At 36.9% G+C, this 26377-nt stretch overlaps 3 protein-coding genes across 3 annotated transcripts in view; all 3 read left to right on the top strand.

Annotated features, from left to right (window-relative positions):
- Positions 1-2518, top strand: part of LOC129453684 (adenylate cyclase type 2) — a 26140-nt gene extending 23622 nt beyond the window's left edge. The window contains exons 24-26 of the mRNA XM_073859617.1: positions 1-18; positions 837-961; positions 2124-2518. The exon at positions 1-18 is cut by the window's left edge and continues 97 nt beyond it. Coding sequence (XP_073715718.1) covers positions 1-18; positions 837-961; positions 2124-2294 — 314 coding nt within the window. The 3' untranslated portion in view covers positions 2295-2518. The remainder of the gene's footprint in view (positions 19-836; positions 962-2123) is intronic.
- Positions 2519-3267: 749 nt separating this feature from the next.
- On the top strand, positions 3268-14828 carry cyld3 (cylindromatosis (turban tumor syndrome) 3). The gene is made up of 15 exons (XM_073859618.1): positions 3268-3424; positions 3713-3911; positions 5061-5336; positions 6046-6432; positions 6629-6734; positions 7132-7619; positions 10049-10359; positions 11177-11299; positions 11461-11552; positions 11653-11716; positions 12129-12327; positions 13583-13691; positions 13900-14018; positions 14106-14313; positions 14403-14828. The coding sequence occupies exons 2-15, from the start codon at positions 3735-3737 to the stop codon at positions 14585-14587; spliced, it is 2844 nt and encodes a 947-aa protein (XP_073715719.1). The 5' UTR covers positions 3268-3424; positions 3713-3734; the 3' UTR covers positions 14588-14828.
- A 336-nt stretch (positions 14829-15164) lies between these two features.
- emc4 (ER membrane protein complex subunit 4) lies at positions 15165-26294 on the top strand. The gene is made up of 6 exons (XM_055218109.2): positions 15165-15322; positions 21293-21413; positions 23874-23988; positions 24106-24259; positions 25781-25941; positions 26028-26294. The coding sequence occupies exons 2-6, from the start codon at positions 21310-21312 to the stop codon at positions 26061-26063; spliced, it is 570 nt and encodes a 189-aa protein (XP_055074084.1). The 5' UTR covers positions 15165-15322; positions 21293-21309; the 3' UTR covers positions 26064-26294.
- The last annotated feature ends 83 nt before the right edge of the window (positions 26295-26377 follow it).

The raw sequence follows: 26377 nt of genomic DNA on the forward strand, positions 1-26377 counted from the left end.
ACTTTAAACTGAGGATCGGTACTGAAGATCTTATAGAAATATAATATTCATTCATATCCAACAGTTATTTACCATATACACAAATGTTTCAACACACCTGACTGAAGTTATGCAGTTATTAACCCTTTTCTGCCAATGACAAGTTTTTACGTCAATCCATATTCCCGCTATTATCCACTAGGTGTTGCTCTTACCCAACTTATAAAACACTGAAGCATCCACTGATCCAAAAACGGTAAAAACTCTGTGTATGATCATCGCTCTAAATCTTATCTTTAACAAAAATCCTTTTAAAAAAATGCAACTACTTCAGCTTTTATCTTGTTCAAGATTTTGTATTTTTGAAGAAACCAACCCATTTGAGAGGTGATAAAAAGAGAACAAATGAAGATAGGATGAACATTGTTTTTGTTTTAAAGCAGAGGGTCTGATGTTTTGATATATTGTATGTTTATATATTTAAAAAAGAACATTTTCTGGAAGGTATTAAACTTTTTAAAAAATGCTGGTGCTGGCTTGCAACTTAAAAAAATGGTGGCAGGGAAAGAGTTAATGCTTTAAATAAGTTTTGTAGACAAATTAAATTGTGCCCATTATAAAGACAAAAAAATCATCTTAGCAAAAGTTGGTTACTTTGAAGAATCTTTTTTTTACAGATTAAAAGTTTGCATTTAACAGATTGTTTTTGAATAATCTAGAACAAGCAGGTCTGTCCAAACATATGTGGTGTCAATGGTAATGTAATGTATAACACTATATCAACTGATAATATCTACTGTATTTATGAAACATTGATATTCTGACTGTGGTGTGTTATTGTATTTTGTTTTGTTCAGGGATAAACCATGGCCCTGTGATCGCAGGGATTATTGGTGCTCATAAACCTCAGTATGACATTTGGGGAAACACTGTTAATGTGGCCAGCAGAATGGACAGTACTGGAGTACTGGATAAAATACAGGTGAATAATTCAGAACAAAGAAAATAAAAATCCAACTTTATCAGGTTAAAGGAGCCTAGTGTACATAATGTAAACCACAATCTGTCCTGACAAACCTGTGATCAAATCTCCTAAAACAGAGTGCAGACATAAAAAGGACGCGTGGGGCGAATATATGGAGAAAACAGAAATACTATTATTACACGAAATGATTATAAACAATCAAACTTCTCAATTTACTTACCAGTCATATTAATGTAAAAAAAATATTGCAAGTATAAACAAGAGTATTTTGAAACAGTTTCGAACAATTATGGATGACATAAATAAACGTATAAAGCAGGGAAGGCAACCAACGAAAACAAAGCAAAGAGGTAATAAAGCGATTTATGTAACATACATTAAATCATTATACAGATTCACAAATTTGACACTTTTTTGGTTGTTAATCTTTGTTAGTGTCGTAATTAAACAACTACAGTACAGTCATAAAGAAAAATAATAAATTTGAGAACTGTTGTGGAAAATTATGAATATAATATTTATATTTATACCACGGGTCTGTCAAATGCTGCATTCTGATTGGCTGAGAAATGTTCTATGGGTGTTGATTATTTTTCTGTAAACCGCACACCTAACTTTTCAAATGTCTTAAAAATAGGTACCAGAGCAATGTTTGTGGTAACCGTGATATAAGAGGAATAATTGACTCTGGTCCTTTGAATTATTTGAAAATAATGCACACCTGCGGTGTAACGGCACTCCGCTTTGTGTCGTGCTGCATTACCACCTTGGTGTGCATTATTTTCTTATAATTCAATGGCCCGTTGTCAATTATTCCTTACATAAATATCTTGCTCATTTAATGAGATGTCATTATTATTTAAAGAAATTGTAAAAAGTAATGAGATCTAAATTTAACACTAATTTGAGTTTTAATTTTTGTGATTTTGTTATTAAATCAATTGATCGTCTTTTCTTCAAATGCACCCTTGTCAAAGGATTTTGATCTGATTTGGCAACTTGATCAATAACTATGTGTGATATATTCTGTTATTTTTCTCATTGTAAACCAAATATAGAATATAGGAAATGTGTGCATGTTTTTTTTTTTTTTTTGCAAAACATTCATAAATGTATGGACATGACGTTTGCTGCCGATTGACGTTTGCTGCCCCTTCAGGTGACTGAGGAAACGGCACAGGTGGCTCAAACCCTGGGCTATGGAGTAACTCTGAGAGGAGTCATCAACGTGAAGGGCAAAGGAGAACTGACAACTTACTTCATCGACACCGAGTCTTCAGTCCAGAATTCAACTCTGGAGTCGCACAAAAATCACATTTTAAAGAAATAATATCAATCTGATATGATGATACTGACCTAAGCTAACTAGCACTTACTATAACTAATTTAAGTACTTTACAACGGTGCTTAATATTTAGAATTTCAAATTTATTTTAGATTTTTAAAACAAATGTTATTTTCCTACTTGTTTGTTTATTTATTTATGTCTGTTCATATTTATGTATTTAATACTTTATGTTTAATTATTGTCTGTGTTTATAAAAGTGTTTCTTATAAAGCATTTGTCTGTTGTGTTTGAATATTCATCATCTATATCTTCAGGGTAAAAGATGAACTGTGGTAACTCAGTGCTTATGTGTCACTTACAATATTGCCAACGCATTATATATTACATAATAACACAATAGTAACAAACCTGTATGAATTTCTTTGTTCTGATAAACACGATGGGAGATTTTTTTTCATGGAATGTTGTAATCAAACTGATCATGAGCCCCATTCACTTCCCTAGTAGCCTAATATTTTTCCCATTATGGAAGTGAATGGAGCTCTTGATCGGTTTGATTACAAACATTCCTCAAAAATATCTTCCATCATGATCATCTGAACAAAGTATTTTATACAGGTTTGTAACAACATGAGAGTGAGAAAATGATGACAGAATTTAAATTTTGGTTGAACTATCCCTTTAAGGTGGAAATAAGCTATAAAGTGCTGGGTGATGGATTAGTTGGCTTTCAACTCTTTGGCTTAGTTATAAATCTGATTCGGGGTGATCAGTGGGTTGAATTCTCGGAAAGTGAACGAGATGTCCGCCGAAAGAAAAAGAAAAACTTGCTCATTATTACCAAAATAAAAACCGCAACTGCGGAATTTCCCTCCCACGCCGAAGCCACGCCCACCCGTCATTAGTCCACAGACTGGTCGGTTCATGACATCGTAATGCCGCGAGAGCGACCCGAAGCGCAGCACTCGAATCGCTCTCGCGATACATTTGATTAGTCTACGCAGTGCCAGATGAAGGTGAACAAGCCTTTGGTCAAACTTTCCTCGCATCTGATTGGTCCATTCACCCGTCTATTGCCTTGTTTCCTGGTTTGCTGAAAGTGAAGCTTTATTGACTTTATTCGCCGTGTTAAGTGAGTTATCGGACTGTAAATGAAGCTGATGACACTGTCGGTAAGTTAAAATCCATTTAGTTATTGTGTATTCATGCATGTGTTTAAATTCAAACGACATTAACACCTAAATCTGTTTTTGTTCAGGTTAATAAACAGGTTTGCTCACCTTAAGCTTTTGCACTTTATGTTCCGTGTAAACTTAAGCAAATTTTACACAAACCGTTTTCTTTGTGGTTAGTTAATGGTCTCATTTAAAAAGTGAAATGCGTTACGCATTGTGTTTGTTTAATGGATCAGAACAAATCTTTATTTTATTACGAAATACTTTTGTTTCGTCTTGACGCAGGTCTCGACGTGTTGTCGTCACCATGTCCGGCGACCCGCAACTCAATAGAAGGCGTCGCCCCCCGAGAATGTACGTGGTCGAGTCCGATCATAGAGTTCAGGACCATCTGGAAGGAACCATTCGCCTACAGAGGGGGCAACTGTGCCAAGAGCAGGAGGGAGGCGGGCAGAGAAGTGGCAAAGATTACCTATGGGTCAAAGTAAGAACAAGTACAGTACTGCACGGTGTATACTGCATACTATTTTAAAATTACATGTAAAAACACAATATGCAAAATGTTTACAGCCGCGGGGGGAAAAAAACTAGGATACAATTTCAATGGTTGTATGTGTGTTGAAGTAAAATTATAATTTTTGTTTTATTGTAAAATTCTTATTACATTTTATTAGCATTTTGCAATATTTTTTGAACATTGAAATTGGAAAAACATGGTAAAAATTATAAAAAAAGATGCAGTTTTTTCCGACTTTAAAAGCTGCACAGAAAACGTTTAAATACATTTAAACATTTTCAACAAAATACTAATTTCTTTACATGTAATTTAGGGAAAAAAACTGATTTTTAGTCACGTCTTTCATAGGTCTTGTCGATTAATCACATCTAATCGTCGTTTGCATAATAAAAGTTTTTGTTTACAACATATATTTGCGTGTGTACTGTATATAACAATTATGCATATATAAGTACACAAACATACATGTATAATTTTAATGAAAAATATATTTATATGTTATGTATTTACAATTTTATATAATATACATTTTTACATACACGTAAATATTTCTTAAATATTTATGTGTGTGTATTTTTATATGGCTAATTATTATACATAGTACACACACATATATGATGTAAACAAAAACTTTTATTCTGCAAACGACTATACAGCCCTAGTTCTTGTAATGCTCTCAGTCTTTAACATGCTGTTGGATGTCACTTCCGAGGTTTGTTGAATTTTAATAGTTTTAACAGAATTTGTTGAAGTTTAATAGAAATGATACATCTAGAAATGAAGATTAAACTGAAAACTGGAGTGGTCTCTTTATTTTTTTTCTGCGGCTGTATATGTATATAGTAACTGTATGTGTGTAAAACTTAAACACCTATTATAGTTCATGTGGCTCAGTGATAGAGCCTCTTAACTGCGCAAAAGGTTGTGGGTTCAATCCCAGAGAACATACATGAAGCAAAAAATGTATACTTTGTCACGCACTGTAAGTTGCTTTGGATTAAAGTGTCTTTAAATGTGATAGTTGTGTAAACATAGGGTATTTTCTATGTATATGACAAAAAAACACCATGTATATGCAAACAATAAAATGACAAATCTCCTGTTTATTTTTCACAGGTTATTGATAATGGGTCTATGGTAAAAATAGACAAGCGTCTCCTCAGTGACGTTCCTGCTGATTTGGCCGGTCTCCTTGAACCCGTCCGTGACCTTAATGAGCGCTTGAGACTTTTGGCTAAGCCACATCGTCTACAGAGATTGGCGGCTTTACCGCTGGGTTCAGAGGTTTGGGTTTTCTGGAAGCAGTCGAAAGAGTTTGCTGATGCCGACCTTCGTTTTCGTGGCCCGTTGACAAGAGGAAGCTCTGCTATTTATTTTGGCGTTCAACTAAAGGTAAACCCATAGTGATGATGGCTTTCTTACAATCAGATACAGACGTGCTGGGAAATATATCTTTAAATTTCGAATTAACTCCCTGTATCACATAAGATCTGAATATGTTTAAAGGTGCCATAGAATGTAAAACTGTATTTACCTAGTCATAGATGAATAATAATGGCGCTTTTCCATTGCATAGTACCCCACGGTTTGGTTTGGTTTGGGTCAGGTCACCTTACTTTTGGGGGCTTTTCCACTGAGTGCAGTACGTAGTACCTGATACTTTTTTTTTGTACCACCTCGGTTGGGGTTCTAAGCGACCCGAGCTAATACTCAAAATCTGTATCTTCATCTGATACAGACTCAAACATAAGATCTGTTTTCACACACATAGAGCTACTGAAGGAGCTGCTCTGAGAAACAGCCAATCAAAGCAGAGCTCCACATTATTATTCATGACCCTTTCAAATAAGGTAATAATAGACCATTTCATTATAAAGACAAAACCAAGGGTTGTAAATGGACATTTAAAACTGACTCTGGATCATTTTTGCACTTAACAAAGCCACAAACCTTCTATGTAGATATCAGAGAATAATTTAACAGATTATTAACATGCATTCTTATAATCTTAAAGGTGCCAAAGTTCGAGTTTCCAGGAAATGTATCTTCATTTAAGTGTATTTCAGTTTTTTCTGATGTGTTTGTGCTGTTGTTTTCTCAGGGCTGGGCGGCTGGCAAGGGCAAATGTAATGGAAACTATAAAGGGCATCAGTTGTTTACCTGCCCGGATGCCTGTGGTCTCATTCTGTCAGTCAGTGAACTTACACTCCCGCGGTTATCACGAAGTGCTAGTTCAGGTGACCACGATCGCCAACCCGCACACCAACCGAACCAGACTTCATCCAATAACGGTCGTCATGAACAGAGTCCCGTCAACATCATGTCCCGGGCCACAGATTCCGGTCCGGTTCCCGCTTCTTCGGCGCGGCTCTCCATTGGACAAAGAGTGTGTTTTACACAGGACGAGGCGGTCCAACGGGGAACCGTGATGTTCTGTGGACCCTTGCCTGACCGGACCTCCTCTGAGGTGTTTGTGGGGGTTTTACTGGTATGTAGGTGCCCGCCCGCTTAGACCAGAATTTAATCTCTCTGTATGCTTTGCTTTTGGGTTATGCAATGATTTTATTATTTTTTAGAAATGTACTTTATCTTATGATTCCAAAAAAGTATTATTTATAAGAATTGATGAGATTCATGATTGATGTGTGTTGCATAAACCAGATATATTGTGTTTGTTTGTTCAGGATCAGCCTGTTGGATCGTGGGACGGAGTTTATAAAAATAACAAACTTTGCTCGATCCCATCAGCTGCGTTCGGAGCTTTACTTCCTCTTTCTAAAGTCGCTGCAGGTAATGGTTGTTCACTGTTTAATTCAACCAAAATTAAAGTTAGTCAGTATTTATTTACCCTCTTTTCATTTTAAAGCATTTGTCTCTCTTGCTGACATGGAGCACAAAAGGAGATTTAGGAGAAACATGTGGCATATAAAACATATGTGCACAAATATTATTTTTAAAACATTTAATTTCATGTAAAAGAAATCTGTGTGCCTCGGACTAAAGAGAGTCGGATGGCTGTAAAATTACACTAAAGAAAGTAAATAATTATTATATAAAGTAGGGATGCACCAAATGGTCGGCAACTAAAAATATTCGGCCAAAATTAGCACTTGAATAAGTGAAGACCAAAAAAATGTTCATGTTTGAATGTAGTTTTCCTTATCTATGGCCTTTTGTTGTGTTACAGAAACTGGATCAGAACGATCTTCACCACCAGTAGCCAATCCCAAACTGCCCCAGTTGCCCCTTTCCAACAAGACCGCCCTACAGCCATCATCAACCCAAAACAAAGACTCGCCACAAACAAGCAAACCCCTTATCCAACCGGCCATGCTAGTCACGGCTAAAAAAGCCCTCCAGCCTCCATCTGACTCCGTCCCTAAAGTGGCTTTGAAACCACCTCCTCTAACTATACCCAAACCTGCGCTGAAACCTCCTCCTGTCCCACCCAATAAACCGAAGGCCACGCCCACGTCACCACCCACTGACCCTTCACGCTCTTCTAATGGATTTCACAGTTTTCCCTCTCCAACTAATGCCGAACGGAGAGCTGAGCTCGACACGTGGTTAGAAGTGGGCTGTATGGTGGAGGTGAATGATCCGCCTCTTTTTGGAGTGATTCGCTGGATTGGACAGATCAATGGGATCTCTGAACCAGTCGCTGGAATTGAACTGGTAAAGAGTTTCATTATAATTATATGTTCAATCCTCCAAATAGTACATCCATCCACAAATAAACTAATCCGTACAGTTATTAAATGTCTTCTATGGTGACGTGGGGTTTTTGGTCAACTATTCCTTTAAAGGGGCCATGGCACAAGACTTTTTTAAGATGTTAGATAAATCTTTGGTGTCCCCAGAGCACATATGTGAAGTTTTAGCTCCATATAAATAATTTATTATAACATGTTAAAATTGCCACTTTGTAGGTGTGTGCAAAAATGTGCAGTTTTGGGTGTGTCCTTTAAAATGCAAATGAGCTGATGAAATTCAAACACTGATCGCAATGATGGTGGTTTGTTGTAATTAAAACTCAATTGTGCTTTTCTCTGCACTAAATGTCAGTGCTGTGGTTGGATAGTGCAGATTAAGGGGCGGTATTATTATAATAAGAGCTCCTTATGACATCACAATGGGAGCCAAATTTCAACTACCTATTTTTTATGTGATTGTAGAGAATGGTTTACCAAAACTAAGTTACTGGGTTGATCTTTTACATATTTTCTAGGTTGATAGAAGCACTGGGGACCCAATCATAGCACTTACATGGAAAAAGTCTGATTTTCATGCCATGGCCCCTTTCAATTTAATTAAGTTGCATGCTGCGAAATTCAGTGGAATCTGCTTCAAACCAAACAATCGGTCCAAGTGTGAAAGCAGGACCATACCCACCAAACAATGTTGCATTTAAAAGACATCTAATAGACGTCCAAACACGGGGTGAACATCTAGGCCAGGGGTTTTCAAACTTTATGATGGCAGGGACCCCCACATATGATGATCCTTTAACGAGGGACCCCTTTCCTAAAATTTATATCCATATTTTGTGTTAAGGAACATTCAAACTGTGTTAGCTAACTAGTAATTGTGATATTATAAAGACAGCAAATTGTCTACACCGGTGGTCTCCAATATGATGCACCAGGTTGCCCGCACAGAGTCCTGTGACTTGCCTGCCAAACCACATTCCATTAATAGCATCAATTTAAATTTTAATTATTATTTTTGTTTAAGTAAAACAAAACATTTTGAGTAGACTATATCAAAAAAGTAGCCCTCCAAATTTTTTTATCCATTGTGGTAGCCCTTGCTTACAAAAAGGTTGGAGACCCCTGGTCTAAAAAACTAAATAATTGGTTACACACAAGACTTGTACCATTTTCGCTTTACATTTTCTGGGGACCCCCGAGAACCTTCTTGTTTGAGTTTGAAAACCCTATTCTAGGCTAAAACAAGGCAAAATTTTGTCTGTCAGTGGAAACTTAAAGGTGTCGTAGACAGAATAATATGTGTTCTGTACATGGTAATAACATATCATGAGTCTCAAACACGATTGTTTCCTTCTTATGTAAACCACGTGCTGGAAAACAGACCAATCTCAACATAACACCAACTGTGACATCACAGTCCAGATGTACACCACAACATTAAATTACACATTAAATGAAGTACAATGTTGTTACAATGCTAAAGACTGCTGTGTTAGCGTATTATGCTAGTTAATGCTATATGATAGTTAATGCTATAAGTTATATGCTATATGCTAGTTAATGGTATATGCTAGTTAATGTTATATCCTAGTTAATGCTATATGCTAGTTAATGCTATATGCTAGTTAATGTTATATGCTAGTTAATGCTATATGCTAGTTAATGCTATAAGTTATATGCTATATGCTAGTTAATGTTATATCCTAGTTAATGCTATATGCTAGTTAATGCTATATGCTAGTTAATGTTATATGCTAGTTAATGCTATATGCTAGTAAATGCTATATGCTAGTTAATGCTATATGCTAGTTAATGCTATAGCATTTAGGTTGAAGTTCAACTATTGACGTTACAGTTAAGTTTTGCAGGTCCATTCTGAAAAAAACTCAACTACCACTCAGAAACGTCAATTAACAATCTCCAAACAATTGATTATTCCTCAAAATCTGTATCTTCATTTGATACAGACTCAAACATAAGATCTGTTTACACACACACAGAGCTACTGAAGGAGAAACAGCCAATCAGAGCAGAGCTCAACATTATTATTCATGACCCTTTCAAATAAGGTAATAATAGACCATTTCAGTATAAAGACAAATCCTAGGGTTTTAAATGGACATAAAAACAATGAAAAAATTCAATCAATAAATAAAAGCCAACAGCTTGTAATGATGACTGTTGCCTTTATTACATGATTTAAAAATCAGAGATCTCACAAGTTATTTTGACAAAATACACATGTCACCAAATTCAAGGGTTTTTTTGGCCAGAAGTGAGTTACTCATAGCCGGACTGTATTGGGTCTATAGTTAATCTAGATGGTGAAATGACGGTTTAATCGCTGGCTGAATAGAGACAGGACACTGAAATGATGAGCGATGTGTTTTTCAGGACCACGAGATGACGGCCGCCACAGATGGGAGTTACCTCGGTGAGCGTCACTTTCATTGCTCTCCCAACAAAGGGCTGTTCGTCAAACTGCGCAACTGCAGACGCGACTCCAGGTTTCCCGAACCGGAGACGCCGATTAATCAAGTGGATCGCTGCAACTCCATTTCAGCATTTGCTAACTGGAGCAGTAAGCGTGTGGATGATAACACTCCTCCTCTGATGGGTCAGGACGCCCGGATCTTGTACGAGGGCTTTAAGAAAGGCATTCAAGGTCATCTGAACTCCTGCTATCTAGATGCTTCTCTCTTCAGGTAGATCCACATTCACTCGGATGATATCAACCCACCTTTAGTTTCTCAAACACAGTTCCTTTTAAAAACTGTGAGTTACAGTATACCATTATTATATATTAGTTACGTTCAATCATTTCATTATTATCTCATATTTCCTTGAAGATCACCTATTATGACCTTAATATAAGTCTCAGGTGTGCCCAGAATGTGACTGTCAAGTTTCTGCTGAAAAAACCCGACAGATGATTTATTATAGCATGTCCAAAATGACCCTATTAATGTCTGTACCTTTAATTGCAAATGAGTTACACTTTCAGTTCAAATAGATCTGATTAATACAGTCTGAGACAATAGTATATATAGCTGCAATTTTGCAAACAAACACATTTAGAAAAGTTTTGGGTAAAATTAACCAGTCAGTCAGTGGCTGTGGGCGTGGCTTCATCAGTGTGATGTCACATTAACAAGAGAATCAAAACAGCATGTCTAATGAGACTTCTCTGGTTTAATAGGGATTCAAAAAGAAGCAGGTGGATTTTTTTTATTGTAGGGTGGATGTGTTCACACACTGCTAGCACACATTTATGTCCAAACAACTTGTAAAAGTGTATTTTGCAATTTTAATAAATTAAATACATGAAGAATTGTACATATTTTTAAGAGTAACTTTAGCATTATGACAATGATTTGAGAAAGTCTTGTCTCATTCATCATTGCTCTGAAGAGCTGAAAGTTTCGTCTTCATTCAGGTCATTTCTACTGTTATCTGTTGTGTAATTGTTGTGTTAGTTTCACACTTATTTCTAATGTATTTGTGTTTGTTTGTTTCTGTCAGTATGTTTTCTTGCTGTAGTTCATTCGATTGGGTTTTGTTTTGGCCGACTGAACTTCAGAATAATCCTCACAGTAGAAATGCTCAAGATCTTCTGCACTGTGAGATTGTCAATCCTCTGCGCAGGTAAAGTAATGACATAAACACACACACACAGAGAGAGTATTACAGATGTCAACTTTATTTCTTTAAAGCTTTATACACAGAGCGGTCATGTGAGCTACTTACAGTCAGTTGAGTTGTAAATGAGTTGCTGATAATCTCCCATGATTCATTTGGTTTTGCAGGTTTGGTTATGTGTGTGCCAGTAAAACTATGGCCCTACGCAAACTTCTACAGGCACAAACAGCAGATGCTGGATTTACTAACCAGGAAAAAGGTGTGTTTGTGTTGTGTGTGTGTTGTGTGTTTATATGTGTGTGGGTCAGGAGGTGAAAATCTTTAAAAAGTAAGAGACATGAAATCTGTGTTGTGTTCAGATCCAGAAGAATTTCTCAACCAGCTTTTCCTGCTTCTCCGGGTTGAACCACTTCTGAAGATCAGGTCAACACCTATTCACCTCTCTGTCTGTCTGTCTGTCTCTCTATTTGTCTTTATCTGTCTGTCTGTCTGTCTGTCTGTTCTCTCTATCTGTGTCTGTCTGTCTCTCTATCTGTCTGTCTGTCTCTATCTGCCTGTCTGTCTCTCTCTATGTGTCTGTCTGTCTGTCTGTCTGCCTGTCTGTCTCTATCTGTCTGTTTTTCTCTCTATCTGTCTGTCTGTCTCTTTCTATCTGTCTCTCTGCCTGTCTCTTTCTTTCTTTCTTTCTGTCTGTCTGTCTGTCTCTATCTTCCTGTCTTTCTGCTTCACTTTAAACTGTTATTAAATGTTCGTATCGTATGTGTGTGTGTGCGTGTCTGGGTGTGTGTGTGTGTGTGTGTGTGCATTTGTGGGTACGCATGTGTCTGTGTTGTAGGTCAGTGAGTCAGCAACCACAGGAGTGTTTCATCTATCAGCTTTTTCCTCCATCTATCTCAGCGTCTCCATCGTCTCCTGTGATCTCTCCTCTGTCTCCATCCATCTCTCCACTCGTTCTTTCGTCTCTGGTGCGGGTGGCGAGTGTTCAGATGTTACTGGAGTCCTCCTTCATGCACGCTGGACTCAAACTCACAGAGGTGAAGTTTCACACAAACTTTCAGCTCAGTCAGACGTTAACCAAAGTGATGTGTGGTGTGAGAATATTATAGAGAGATGGGAAACACAGGTTATGATCATTAGAGAGTAAAATAGGGATGCACCGATATGGAAATGTTGGCCGATACCGATAACTCTTTAAATTTGGCGCCGATAACCGATATCTATAGGCCGATAAATATTCATATTATTTTCACAATGAAAAACTCGCAGACCACGGACATCTTGTCTTTGCGCTAGACTAGCATATTCTTAAGCGTGCAACACGTGTCATCTTTGTACTATGTCACAGAAAGCCCCAATCAAAACTCCACATGGCCAGTAATGAGTAAGTGAAGTGGTTCAACAAACCAAAAAATCCATCATTTATCGGCTTTCATTTATCGGCCTAATTTTGCTATCAGACCGATAACCGATAATATTAAAAATAAGCAGTTATCGGCCGATAACGATATGTCTGCCGATATATCGTGCATCCCTAGACTAAAACTTTAAACTGGATCCTGTATGAGACTGCAGACAGAGAAATGTAAGAGAGTCATTTTTTGCACAGTCTTTAAATTATTCAAAGTTTATCTAATTCAGAAATGACAATCAGATTTCAGATTTGTATGATTGTGTTTTAGAACTGTCTCCTGTGATTGGGCAAGTTCTTTGATAATATGAACACATACATCGGTATATAAAGTGCCGCAGAGATGCCGTTTTTTGGGGGGTAAAGTCTGGAGGCCAGTTAGCATTTTAGCACTTCCTGTTCCAACATCACAAAGTCAATGGGTTTTATGGTTTTGGTTAAACGTCTCAAAAAAGATCTTGGGTTAACATAAGCTCAAGATATTTTTAAGTTTTATTCTACGTCATAAAACACACCAGTAATACCTTTTTAAAGGTTTTATGTGTTTTTAAAAGGGCGGTTGCTTCATAGGACTACAGACATTGTCTAAGACTTTACATGAACACTTTCGCACATGAAGATTTCACAGAACAATGCGACATGTGCACAATTCCCAAAAAAAGATGAATCCACAGAGTATTTCCTTATGCTTTTTAATGTATTAAATAAAGTTTGAAAGAGTTGTCGGAAGCTTCGTGGTGATGTTGATGTCGAGAGACCGCTTGTAGCCTACAGTCAGCTTTTTATTTCTAGTCAACATTCATGAAAGTTTTCTTCAAAGTTGTTGGACAAATTATGTTGTGATAAACTTTTGTTAAACACTGAGCTCTTGGCTTCTACAGGTCCCTTCATGTTTGCCCCTCCTCATGCCCAGATTTGGCAAAGAGTTTAAGATGTTTGATGTTATTCTGCCATCGATGTCCCTCGATATCACCGACCTTCTGGACGAGAGTAAGATCAATATTCTTACTTGGATCATGTTCATTCATTCATTCTGTTTTTTTATATTAAACATTTAACAATATTTGAGTCCTGCATTTTATCCCTCATGAATTGTTTTACAGTTTATTTTATAATGCAATAAAACTCTTTATTATCTTATTTTGTAGATTTTCTATTGGTTTACTTTTTATTCATTATTTCATCTCTCTGTCTGCAGCTCCGAGGCAGTGCAGCATCTGTCAATCACTGGCACAGTGGGAGTGTCTACAGTGTTATGAGGATGATGACATCACACCAGGCCAGTTAAAGCAGTATTGTAACACCTGCAGCACACAGGTTCATACACACACACATACATGCAGTACGACTGTAAGTTATGATGGCGTAAAACACACAAACACCATGTGTCTCTCCCTGCTTCAGGTTCATACACACAAGAAACGACAGACGCACAAACCGACCCGCATCAGAGGGCCACAGGGCTCATGGGAGGGACCCGTACACTGCGTAAGACAGCTCATGGATCTGTTTGCCGTCACCTGCATTGAGACCAGCCATTACGTGAGCTTTGTCAAGTACGGTCCACAGCCCACAGACTGGCTCTTTTTCGATAGCATGGCTGACAGAGAGGGTAATGTTTTATTTCTATCATTTTCTTTAAATATATGCAGAGAATGATTCGTGATGTCATGGTGACTGTGTGTGTTTTTTTTTTTTTAGGAGGAGAGAATGGTTTTAATGTTCCTCAGGTGAGAGCGTGTCCTGAGGTGGGCCGTTATTTGAGTTTGTCTGTGGAGGAGATCGCTCGGTTAGATGCCTCGTCTCTCAGAGATACCGTCCGCCGTTTACTCTGTGATGCCTACATGTGCTTTTACCACTGTCCAGAACTGAGTCTTTACAAATGAAACACTGTCCAAAACTGAGATTTATCAAACGTTATTTAAATAAGTCCCTTACGTTTTGACAATATTTTGCACTATATACATGTATACTGTAGTCTTTTACATGACTGCATTTCACAATGCATAACATGAAAATAGTAATGAGTTGTACTTTTTTTATTTGAAGATGTTAAAACAGAATGCATTATTGTATGTTTACACTTTTTACCTACTTTTATTAAATAATCAAACATGTGTATTTATATATATCAGCTGTATCTTGTTTGAAAAACAACGCTCACATATATATTAACCTCAAAATATTATACATTAAAAAATAATTATTATTATAATATAGTAATTTTATGGATTAAATTCATTTTCACTGAAAATATTGTCTATATTATAAATATTTTATTTTATTTTAAAATGAAAAAAATAATAATTCAAACGTTTTAAAGTTTTTAAAGATTATAGAGCATCAGAGCTGACATCGTGTACAGACAAATAAAAAATGTGTTTTTAAAAACTTATACAGTGTGATAAATGTCTGTTTTATGAGTGTGAGAAACTGGAAAGCTGTTTTCTGTACATTTCTTGACGTCATCTGTTGGGGACGGAAGTGACGTGTGTAGCGTCATTAACTGGTGCCTCTGTGAAGAGTGAATCGCTCGAGTGTGTTTGTGTTATTTTATCAATAAATCAGAAATAATCTGATCATTTACTGTTCGTGTAAAACATTGATCTGCTCTTTAACAGGTGAGGAAATCTAACGATGTTTTCATTTGATTCAAAACTGCACATGAATCGAGATAAACACTTAACAGTACAGTCAAATAACCTCTAAAGACGATTGATTATTAATAAGACGTAAAATAATGTCATTTTAATCTATTATTCTCATCTAAGTTCAATGTGAATTAGGCGTAGTATATTAAATATTCATTTTATATGTGTTCATTTAGCAAAATGAGACTTACGTGTTTAACGTTTTGTCTTAATGCATGTAACGTTATTCCAAATGCATTAATGTACGTAACTCTTGATTGTTAAAGTGATAAAGTTTAATGAAACCTATCACATGCAGGCATCCACACATTTGCTTTTGTTTGGATGAAACTTTACCGGTTTCAAAGTATACCGAGGTTTTAAACAGTCAAGGTTTCAAAACCATTAAAATGTTCTGTGATATCGTTTCCAAGGTATGAGCTGTGTTTATACAAAATTCATTAAGTCGTGTGATTGATTTGATGTTTACATTTAATATATATTACGAAAATATTATATATATTATCATACCGTCAGAGTCTTATACCGGCCCATGCCTACAGCTTTATCATTTATGCCTAATGTAGAGGTGCATAACAACTAATCGTGACTAAATGTTTGCAAAATGAAAGCTTTTCTTTACATCATATATGTGTGTACACTGTGTGAAATAATTATCTCTATATAAATATACACATGCATGTATATTTAAGAAATATTTACATGTTTATATACATTTTTAGATTTAAAATATAATTTATATATTATATTTGGCATCTTAGGGTGGTTATTAAATTAATATTATTATTATTATTATTTACCAAATGATTATTAAAGACTAAAAAAAGTTATATAAGTTCTTTACTAAAGTAACCGTTTGCCAAACCACTTATATAATAATGGTGTTGAATTGTTGGAAAAGTCTGCGGAAATATGGTTTACAATACAAATCCAATTAGATTTGAGAAATTAAAATATTATACTATTCCTCCTGATAAAATGTTTTAAAATCTAATGAATACTGGTCTCTCTAAAATGCATATTACTGCAGAGATTTAAAGGTGTAGTGTGTAGATTTTAGCTGCGTCTAGCGGTGAGACTGAATTGCAACCAACGGCACAGTCCAAAACTCACCCCTTCCTTTTGCAACGCATAGAGAAGCTACGGTAGCCACCACAGGACAAACATGTCATTGTCTGAGACAACGTAGTGGCGAAACGCGCTCTGCAGTTTGTCTGTTTAGGGCTACTGTACGGTGTTCATGAGGGTGCAAAATGGTGACTTCCATTTAAGGAGACCCGCAGTGTATGTAGATAAAAGACAGTTCATTTTAAAGCTCACGTAACACACGCTGTTTATGCATTTCTGATGTTACTCTGGAGTACCTATAGAGTAGTATTACATCCTTTATATCTCTGAAGAGCCTTTAGTTTAATCAGATTTATAAAAGAAAGATTAGCTTTACCGAATCTTTCCGATAACGTACGAAAAAATGAAGAAGGAGGAGATACTACCGCGGGTGGAGCGAGTACGAGTCATGCAACACTATACAACACTGTTTAACTTATGATTCACTACATGTTTGTGTCATTTATATAATGTGCACGCGCCTATTTCCAACATAAGACAGAAGTCTTAAGGGGATCGCACACCGGCCACGCAGCTCAGCGCCGCGCAGCGCCGTTCTAAAAAAATCTAACACGTTTTCTATGAGTATACGCACACCTGCGCCGCCAGGTGGCGCCTGTCCACGCCGCCCAGCTGGGACTCAGGAAGTTGCTCAAATCCCTGTCGCGCCACACAGCGCCACTCACATAGTTTAACATTAAATAACATCATATTTGTCCCAAATCATTAACGATTAACATTGGCTGCTAACGTATATTTTGCATTTTGAATTAGATGCTATCTGACGAAGCTCGCACTATTTAATGTGCACTTCCGGTTTACAATACCTCCGAGTTGTCCTAGACGCGACTCGGAGCGGCGCTGAGCTGCGCGGCCGCATGCAAATCATGACCCGGTTGGGAAAATCCAGCGCATCAAACACACACGCAGAACTCCGCTGCTACCCCGGATAATAAACTATACCCATTGTTTTTATAAGGCTGACTTTCTTTTCCTTACATCCAAAAACACACTTCTTCTTTCGTGCCATTGTTGAGTTTTGAAATTAAACAAAGCTGTGTGGCGTGATAAGATGTTTGCAAGTTGTAGCGTCTCCCGCTGATTGACGGGTGAGCGAGGTTTTCCGGGGGAAGTGCCCATATAAAGAAGTGATACCCCTGAAACGCCAGTTGGACCTGTAATCGAAAAAAACTTTACGAAACTTGTACGAACCCTGGCGAAGTGCAGCACAGAAATACTCTGTAACACGTCCAACTGCTTTTTTGACACTTTGCCTACGTTTAGCATAAGGAAACAACTCTATAACTGTGTTAATAAGTCAGAATGCTTGAAATACCATTGAACCCCCCCCCTTTTAAGGATAATTCCGGTATTCAACACTTTGAGTCTCATTTCTGGTTTGTTTTGGATGAACTACAGTGATGGACACTGAAATTTTGACAATGGGTCGTGTCTTGAGTTTTTGACTCGTTTAGAAGCGTCTCTTGACTGCTTCAGAATGGAAGTCAATGGCCATGCACAAACATGTCATTAAAACAACACTTAACGTTCATTTTCAAAACTGTGCTACTCACCGAGTGGTTTGTGGTGTTCGTTGATGATTAAAAACAAGTTGTGTAGCGAAATACAGTTTCTGTCGTGTTTTATTTGGCATTTTGTAAAATTCCATTGACTTCTCTTGGAAGACTCATTGCTCGCTGATATATCACTCCGCAGCCGGGAAACAGAAAAGGGACTGTTTACGTGTGGTTAGGGCTGCACGATAATGAGAAAATATGCGATATGCGATAGTTCTGTTTGTGGGTGCGATGGCGATATGCCTTGCGATATGTCTTACTTAGAGAAATTATTTTTTATTTGCTTTTATTTTAGCATTTAGATATGTAATGAAATAAAGAGGTAATGCATATTCTAAAGATGTAATTAAACTATGCTATACATGTGACAAAAAACTAGTAATGTGTGACCATAACGCAGTACTTTGATTTATTGAATATTTATATTAATTTCATAAATCCAACTACTCCAAACTCTATTTCCTTTCTCTTTGACATGAACAAAGCTGAATGAACTTGTGAATATGACCCCTTTAAAGGGATTTATTAACATTGTGAGAGGTGCAGAAAGACTAATTTTATACAATAAAATGTATAATATATTAATGATAGACAATGCAGGTCTATGGATTATAAATAGGTCTAAAGATTATAAAGTTGATAGGTTTGTGTAGAAGCAGTAAAATTGCCTCTCTTTCTATTCCTCTGTTGCAGATTAAAAGAGCTTAATCCGTCATTACTTTAGATTCAAAAGTATACTCTATATAAAGTATGTAGATTCAGCTTACATAATGACTGTTTGACAGTTTTAGCTGCTTGTTCAGTACACTGGGCTTGGCATTAACCATCTTTGTAGCCAACATATAAAAAGACGGTTCATTGATAATAATACTATAAACATGGGAGAAAGAAAGTGCAGCGCGTGGCCGTGACTTTATATAAACAAGAGTCAGTTTTTATTGCCATAGAAACCGGAGGCACGCTTGAGACTGCACATGCGCTATAGCACGTTAGCGCTGACTGACTCTTCACGGCCGTCTCTGATCGACTTGGGTTTAAACAGACCCGGTACCTGAAGTAATTAAAATGGGACCGACTCGGACCCGACTGACCTTTCAAAATATTGACTCGTGTCCTTCCGTGAAGACCTCTAATGGATACAACTGTGATCAAGTTCAGGAACATGGAAGGAAACAATGTGACACTGAGCTTTGCGTCGCACGCACCTAATCCATCGAGAAACAGAAAGCACGCGAACGCACAGCGAACTCATCAGAAAAGACACGACCAGCTCGCACGCATAATGTCATTATCACGGACAGAAAAAAACAACATTTGATGCTAAATATACGTGTACAGTTGTTAATATACTTGAGAGAGCCGCCCAAGTAAAGTAAGTGTGTGGGAACCACCTTCTGATGGGTGTCATTTGGACGATCTAAGCATGCAACACTCAAATGATAGACACGTAAAATAAATGCAAGTTATCGCAGCTCCCTGCGATATGCATATCGCATACACAGTTATCGCGATGGCGATACATTTTCGATATATCGTGCAGCCCTACGTGTGGTTGTAGTTTTTTTGCTCGGTTTCTCTCAGAAGAAATTTTTCCCATATTTGTAGGGCTGGACCAGAATATTCGAATATTTGTTCCGTGGGTCGACATTCGATTTTCAGTTTTGAGATTCGAATATATATATAAATATTTTACAGCGTTAATGCAGAGCTTTTGCCAAGCAGGAAGTGCGCTTCACGCTCCCGCTCTATAGGTGGCGCAGAGAGACCAACATCCATAGCCAACAGCCACCAAACGGCACCAGTGGAAGAGATCGCAAACGTAAAGCGCGCTTCCTGCTTTGGCATTCACGCTAATAATGTTGTAAATAACGTTCAGTTTCTTACAAAAACTGATTGATTTGCTTCACAAGACGTCAATATGTCACACGGAGTTATGGGGGATTACTGTTGTATTGGATATATATGCTTTAGCTCTTAAAGTGTGCGGATCTGTTGACTTGCATGACGGAGCACTGGGGTTTCTGCAAAATATCTTCTTTATGTTTTGCTGATGAAAAAAACATTGGATGGTGTAAGTGTTATAAATAAACTTGATTTTGAAAGTATGCTACCATTTTATTAAAGTTTGTTGGACTACGTTCATTCATGCTTCAGACTCAAATATTGAGCGGAAGTATATACGTGGTTGTGAGGTATCTGAAAAAATAGTTCCACTATAGCAAATAACACGGATTGAAATCATACATTGCGCCAATATATTTGTTTTTAATCATCAACGAACACCATGAACCACTCGGTGAGTAGTATAGTTTTGAAAATGAACGTTAAGTGTTGTTTTAATGACATGTTTGTGCATGGTCATTGACTTCCATTCTGAAGCAGTCAAGAGACGCTTCTAAATGAGTCGAAAAGTCAAGACTCGACCCATTGTCAAAATTTCTGTGTCCATCACTGTAGTTCATCCAAAACAAACCAGAAATGAGACTCAAAGTGTTAAATACCGGAATTATCCTTTAAGGTAATAAAAACAATACAGTTGATTATATAAGGTCTTTATACATCACTAATAATAGAGTTATGTTTATTATATTTCATTTCTGTCAAGAGATCCTTTTAAAAGTTACACATTGCACCTTTAAGTCAGTTGTATAAAGTGATGATTTGTGATTGATTGGTGCTAATAGAGGGACTGTCGCACTCAAAATACACCAAACCAAATGAGCACCACTGGGACTTGAAGTGCGAGCCTCCGTGAGAAAATGGTTATGTGTCATGAGAATTGGGTCAATTGCGTGAGTCTCACACTGAATGCGTGAAATTGGCAGCCCTGCAAGATAAACATTTGATCAGTATGTGTGTTGTGTTCCCTGCCTGGGATCCAATCCAGAACCTTTTGTGCTGCTTATGCAATCCTCTGACATTGAGCTGCTGGAACACACGTGACAAAATGTTACTTGATTTCATTATTTTCTCTGTAAATTGATTGACTTAAATCAGATTACTCATAAATAACAAATGAGTCTGACATCAGCACAAAAAACATCATCAGAAAAAACGTCATCACATTGGTTTGACTCAAAACAGACAAACTAATGTTATAAAACACTACACTGAGTTTAAAGGTGTCGTGGTGATAAATCTTTTTAGGTCTATATTGATGTGCCGATGTGTTTTATTCATTTACAGTCAGCCACACAGTACATTACAGTAATTATTTGTAAGGTGTAATTAACTGAAAGTGATTGTTTTTTTGCAGGTGGGTTGACAGACAGTATGACATCACCAGGTAGTCAGGGGGGCGGAGCTCTGTCAACGAGAGGCGGAGCTGCAGGAAAGAGAATGAAATGGGCTTTAGAACTGAGCCTGGGCAGCAGCAGGTATTTCACATTGAACATTAAAGCTCAACATTGTGTTTATCTCTATATATAATTTCCTGATATGGCAAGTATCTGTGTAATAACAAGTAGGATCATTTACATCATAGTGATTGGAGAAACTAAGCTATTCAAAGCTTTGAAATAATAAAACCAATAGTGTATAGCGCAACTTACTTCTGCATTCCTGTTAAACATAGTAGTTTGTTTCCTGTTCTGTACGCGCTACACTGACATGGTGCTATTTTTATACATGAAGCCTTCAGGAGCTATCAAAGACCAGAATAACTGAAGTCCAGTGCATATGCTAGTTAACATCTTAAACCTAAGTTAAAGAACATTTACTAACTTTTATTTTGTACATTTAGCAGAGGGTCTGTTCTTTCATTTGATATATTGTATGTTAATATATTTAAAGAAGAACATTTTCTGGAAGGCATTCAACTTTTGTGAAAATCATGAAAAAATGCTGGAGCTAACTGGCAGCTTTTTTAAAAAACACTGGCGGGTAAAGAGTTAAGAAGAATAAATCATTAAACTTTTTTAAAGGGGACATTTCACAAGACTTTTTTAAGATGTCAAATAAATCTTTGATGTCCCAGATGTGAAGTTTTAGCTCAAAATATCATAAAGATATTTTATTATAAAATGTTAAAATTGACACTTTGTAGGTTTGAGCAAAAATGTGCTGTTTTTGGGTGTGTCCTTTAAAATGCAAATGAGCTGATCTCTTATGTGGCTCCCCTTCTGACATCACAAGGGGAGCCACATTTCAATGAGCTGTTTTTTCACATGCTTGCAGAGAATGGTTTACCAAAACTAAGCTACTGGGTTAATCTTTTACACATTTTCTAGGTTGATAGAAGCACTGGGGACCCAACTATAGCACTTAAAGTCAGATTTTCATGATATGTCCTCTTTAAGTCATTAAGTAAAAGTGTATTCTGTGTTTTTGTTTTTTGTTTTATTTAGGGCAAGCAGATCTTTAACTCCCCTTTTAGTTATTCACATGTTTGTCATTAAATCTGACTATACACAAAAGGTAGGCAAATGGTAGTGTTATCAATCAGAATTAACCATGGTTTTACTACAATTAAAACTAAAGAACCATGTAGTAAAATTATGCTAATTGTAAATTTGCTGATAGTAATCAATACACATAAAACATGGTTAATTTTTGTAAGGGGATGAATGTTTTATAATAAAACTGACCTGAGTGAACCTAACCATATTAGACACTGGTCATTTGTGATCGACTTCTAGTGGTGAACCATCAGAGTTTCAAAACAGTTATCAGGGTTCCCACAAGTCCTTGAAAGCCTTGAAAGTTTGTGAATCTGGGGGGGGGGGGATCAAGGCCCTGGGAAGTTTTTGAAAATATACATACATAGATACAGGTCATTAAAAGTGCTTGAATCTATTTTATGCAAGAAGTTTTCTGGAAAAAAAATCCATATTATTCCCTGTGTAGTGTAGAATAATATCATAAAAATTCTAGACTTTTTAAAGCAACACCAAAGAGTTTTTTTTACCTTAAAATAACGTTTCCAAAAAAGTTGTTCATTCACTCGAAACAGGGTGAACGGCACTTTCACATTCACTTTGCAGCCCTCAATCGGCCAAAACCGCACTAAAGAAGTGTCCAACCGTCGGGTCGCGGTCCTGTAGATTGAGTGAAAACTACAAAAACTTGCTTTACGGCAGACCTACAATCCAATCAGAGCCAGCTTTGCTGCAGTATTTACGACAGTGGTAATGAACAATTACGCTTCTAACCTGTAGGGGGAGCAAAGAGCAAAAACTCTTTAAAAACACGTGCTAAACTGTTCACTTTAAAATCTTCTGTATGTGAATACATAGTGAAGCATAGTTGTGTTTGACACATGAAAACGTCTCGGGTTACGTATGTAACTGTTGTTCCCTGAGAAGGGAATGAGACGCTGCGTCTCTCTTGTCATACTTCATGCGTTCCTGTAACGCCGTCTTTGGCAATATTTCAGATAGTGATATACTTCCTGGCTCCCGCGTCACCTTGTCTTTGTCGTTAAGCCTCATCATTGGTTGAATTTTATATACACATTCAGACGCACTTACCCCTGGAGGCGTCCCCAAAGTGTCACCACAGTGACGCAGCGCAAGTTCCCTTGAAAAGGAACTGTAACAATGTATCTTAAAAGAGAACACGATGTAACCTTGATCTCACTTAAAATGTGTCTCCACATTTAGTCCTTGAATTTGAGGGTTTTGGTCCTGGAAAGGTCCTTGAATTTGAAATTAACTAAGATGTGGGAACCCCGAGTTATGACGAAGCCTTGTTTGCTAAAATCACTTGGTCAGTTTGAAACACGTCTCGAACCAATGATTCCAAACAAAAGATTCATAAATGTCCATCCATTCTTCACATATATCAGTGAACTTGTACAAATGTTGATGAAACCTCTGTATGTTTTTCTCTTTCTGCAGGAGTCGTGGGGACAGGCAGAGTAAAGAGGGTGATGTGATGTATCCTGTGGGATATTCAGATAAACCCGTCCCAGACACCAGTGTACAGGAAGCCGACCGCAACCTGGTGGAGAAGGTGAGGGTTTTTTGTTTTGTTTCTGTATATAAATAGCTTCATGGGCTGACGGTGTGTGGATGCAGATTAAATCCTTGTCTTTTTGTGATTGTCTGGTCATTTTTTTGGACTCTGTAGAGATGCTGGGATGTGGCTTTGGGACCGTTGAAGCAGATTCCTATGAATCTCTTTATCATGTACATGTCAGGAAACACCATCTCCATCTTTCCCATCATGATGGTGTGTATGATGGCGTGGAGACCCATCCAGGCGCTCATGTCCATGTCAGCCAGTAAGTAACATTCAATGGTGGCTTTCAGCTACACTTACCGTAGTTTACAGTTTGGGTTTGATAACTGAACAAACTGTTTATCAATGGGTCTTTTTCTGCTCAAACCCTGTATGGATGGATAATGTTTATATATTTATGTATGTGCAAACATCACCATCTTTAGCAAAGCCTTTGTACAGCACAAGTATGAAACATTAGTTCAGGTGTATTCATCTTAAAATATCTTAGTGATTGACTCAAGATTAGGGTTGCAAAATTCTAGGACTTTTTAAGGTAGGAAAATTTCCATGGGAATTAATATGAAACTATGGGAATTAAAGCGAAATCTATGGGAATTTACAGGGATATATGGGACTCCTTGGGAATTAACAGGAATATATGGAAATTAAAGGGAAATCTATAGAAAATGTACAGGTATATATGGGAATTTACACTTATATATGAAAATGTATGTGAATATATATGGGAATTACGGGAATCTATGGGAATTAACAGGAATGTGTGGGAATTAACAGGAATCTATGGAAAATAACTTGAATCTATGGGAATTAACAGGAAATAATAGGAATAAACTGGGAATTTAAAAAATCCAGAATTGCCTATAACAGGAAACTTAAATGTACTTAAAAAATCTTGAAGATTTAATGCAATTTCAGTTAAAGGCGGAGTCCATGATGTTTGAAAGCCAATGTTGATATTTGAAATCACCTAAACAAACACGCCCCTACCCCAATAGGACCTTCTGTTGATAGACCCGCCCCACACATACACAAACCGGCAAGGATGTCGGTTAAAAGACACGCTCCTTACTGCTGATTGGCTATAAGTGTGTTTTGTTAGTCGGCCCGTCTCCTTTTCCAAAGCGTTTTTCAAACATTGTGGACTCCTTAAAATTTCTACCCTGCAGATTTCTTAATGCACACTGCTTACTGACTTGCATTCTACCATAACATGCACAGATTATTTCTTGAAGCCAGCAAATCAGATATCAAAACGAAAGAAAACACTATTTCATTGAGAATTTATGAGGCTATCATGTAGTTGTGATGCTCTTTCTTCTACATTCTGCTAGACAGTTTTCTGTTATCATACAGAATAACTCTACCATCTAAAAGTTTAGACGCATTACTGTTTTGTTTTTTTAATGTTTTTGAAAGAAGTCTCTTATGCTCTTTAAGCCTGCATTTATTTGATCAAATTCTTGATTTTTGATCAAATAAATACAATCAAATGAATAAGCATAAGTATCAGGATTCTTTCAAATGTGTATAACCTTGCATGCATGTCTGCTAATGATCAAAGAAATGTTTATTTATGCTTGTATATGATATATTTTATATACATTTACAAATAATTCCCATAAATTCCTTTTAAGTTTCCAATTCAAATATTTCAAACATTTTCCAGATTAAGTTCCCATGGAAAGTTTCCAGAAATTTACCGGAAACTTTCCGCCCCTTTGCAACCTTGCTCGAGATCCAGATAACACTGTGTGTGTGTATTTGTGTGTTTGTTTTAAAGCGTTTAAGTTGTTGGAGAGCTCCAGTCAGCAGTGGCTACAGGGTTTGGTTTATCTCATTGGAAATCTGCTCGGTTCAGCACTCGCCATATACAAGTGTCAATCAATGGGGCTCCTCCCAACACATTCGTCTGATTGGCTGGCTTTCATAGAACCGCCCCAGGTACATGAATAATATGTTAAAAAACACTTGAGTGTTTTGAATGCAAATAGATGTGCTTCTCACACCTTTGTTTGTTTTTTACACAGAGAATGGAGATTATGGGCGGAGGGATGATCATGTGAAGAACAAAGTCTCTTGCTCTCTCTCTCTCTCTCTCTCTCTCTCTCTCACTCACACACACACGCACACACAGTTTCACATTTTAACCCCATTTGCTGATAATTAAGTTATATTTTGTGATTTACGTTAACATAGGTGTTTTATGTTTTGAATTGTTTGCTCTGTAATATTATTAAACATTAATAAAGATTTCTGTTAAGAGAAAAATGTATTTATTAAAAGAATGAAATGGCCATTTTTGAATTTGTACAAGTTTGTATGAAATCTTTATGACTTTCTAATTGGTCTAAATAAACTAAAAAACTTACAAAAGTAT

This window comes from Misgurnus anguillicaudatus, chromosome 21 (assembly GCF_027580225.2).
Source record: "Misgurnus anguillicaudatus chromosome 21, ASM2758022v2, whole genome shotgun sequence".
NCBI lineage: Eukaryota > Metazoa > Chordata > Actinopteri > Cypriniformes > Cobitidae > Misgurnus > Misgurnus anguillicaudatus.

What these genes read in the sequence shown, in the direction of transcription:
- cyld3 (XM_073859618.1), top strand. Translation starts at nt 3,735, where the DNA reads ATGTCCGGCGACCCGCAACTCAATAGAAGGCGTCGCCCCCCGAGAATG. An exon ending in TGTTTGTGGGGGTTTTACTG is followed by an intron (nt 6,433 to 6,628) that starts GTATGTAGGTGC and finishes TTGTTTGTTCAG; the next exon opens with GATCAGCCTGTTGGATCGTG. An exon ending in ATTGTCAATCCTCTGCGCAG is followed by an intron (nt 11,300 to 11,460) that starts GTAAAGTAATGA and finishes TTGGTTTTGCAG; the next exon opens with GTTTGGTTATGTGTGTGCCA.
- emc4 (XM_055218109.2), top strand. Translation starts at nt 21,310, where the DNA reads ATGACATCACCAGGTAGTCAGGGGGGCGGAGCTCTGTCAACGAGAGGC. An exon ending in CTGAGCCTGGGCAGCAGCAG is followed by an intron (nt 21,414 to 23,873) that starts GTATTTCACATT and finishes CTCTTTCTGCAG; the next exon opens with GAGTCGTGGGGACAGGCAGA. An exon ending in GCTCATGTCCATGTCAGCCA is followed by an intron (nt 24,260 to 25,780) that starts GTAAGTAACATT and finishes TTTGTTTTAAAG; the next exon opens with CGTTTAAGTTGTTGGAGAGC.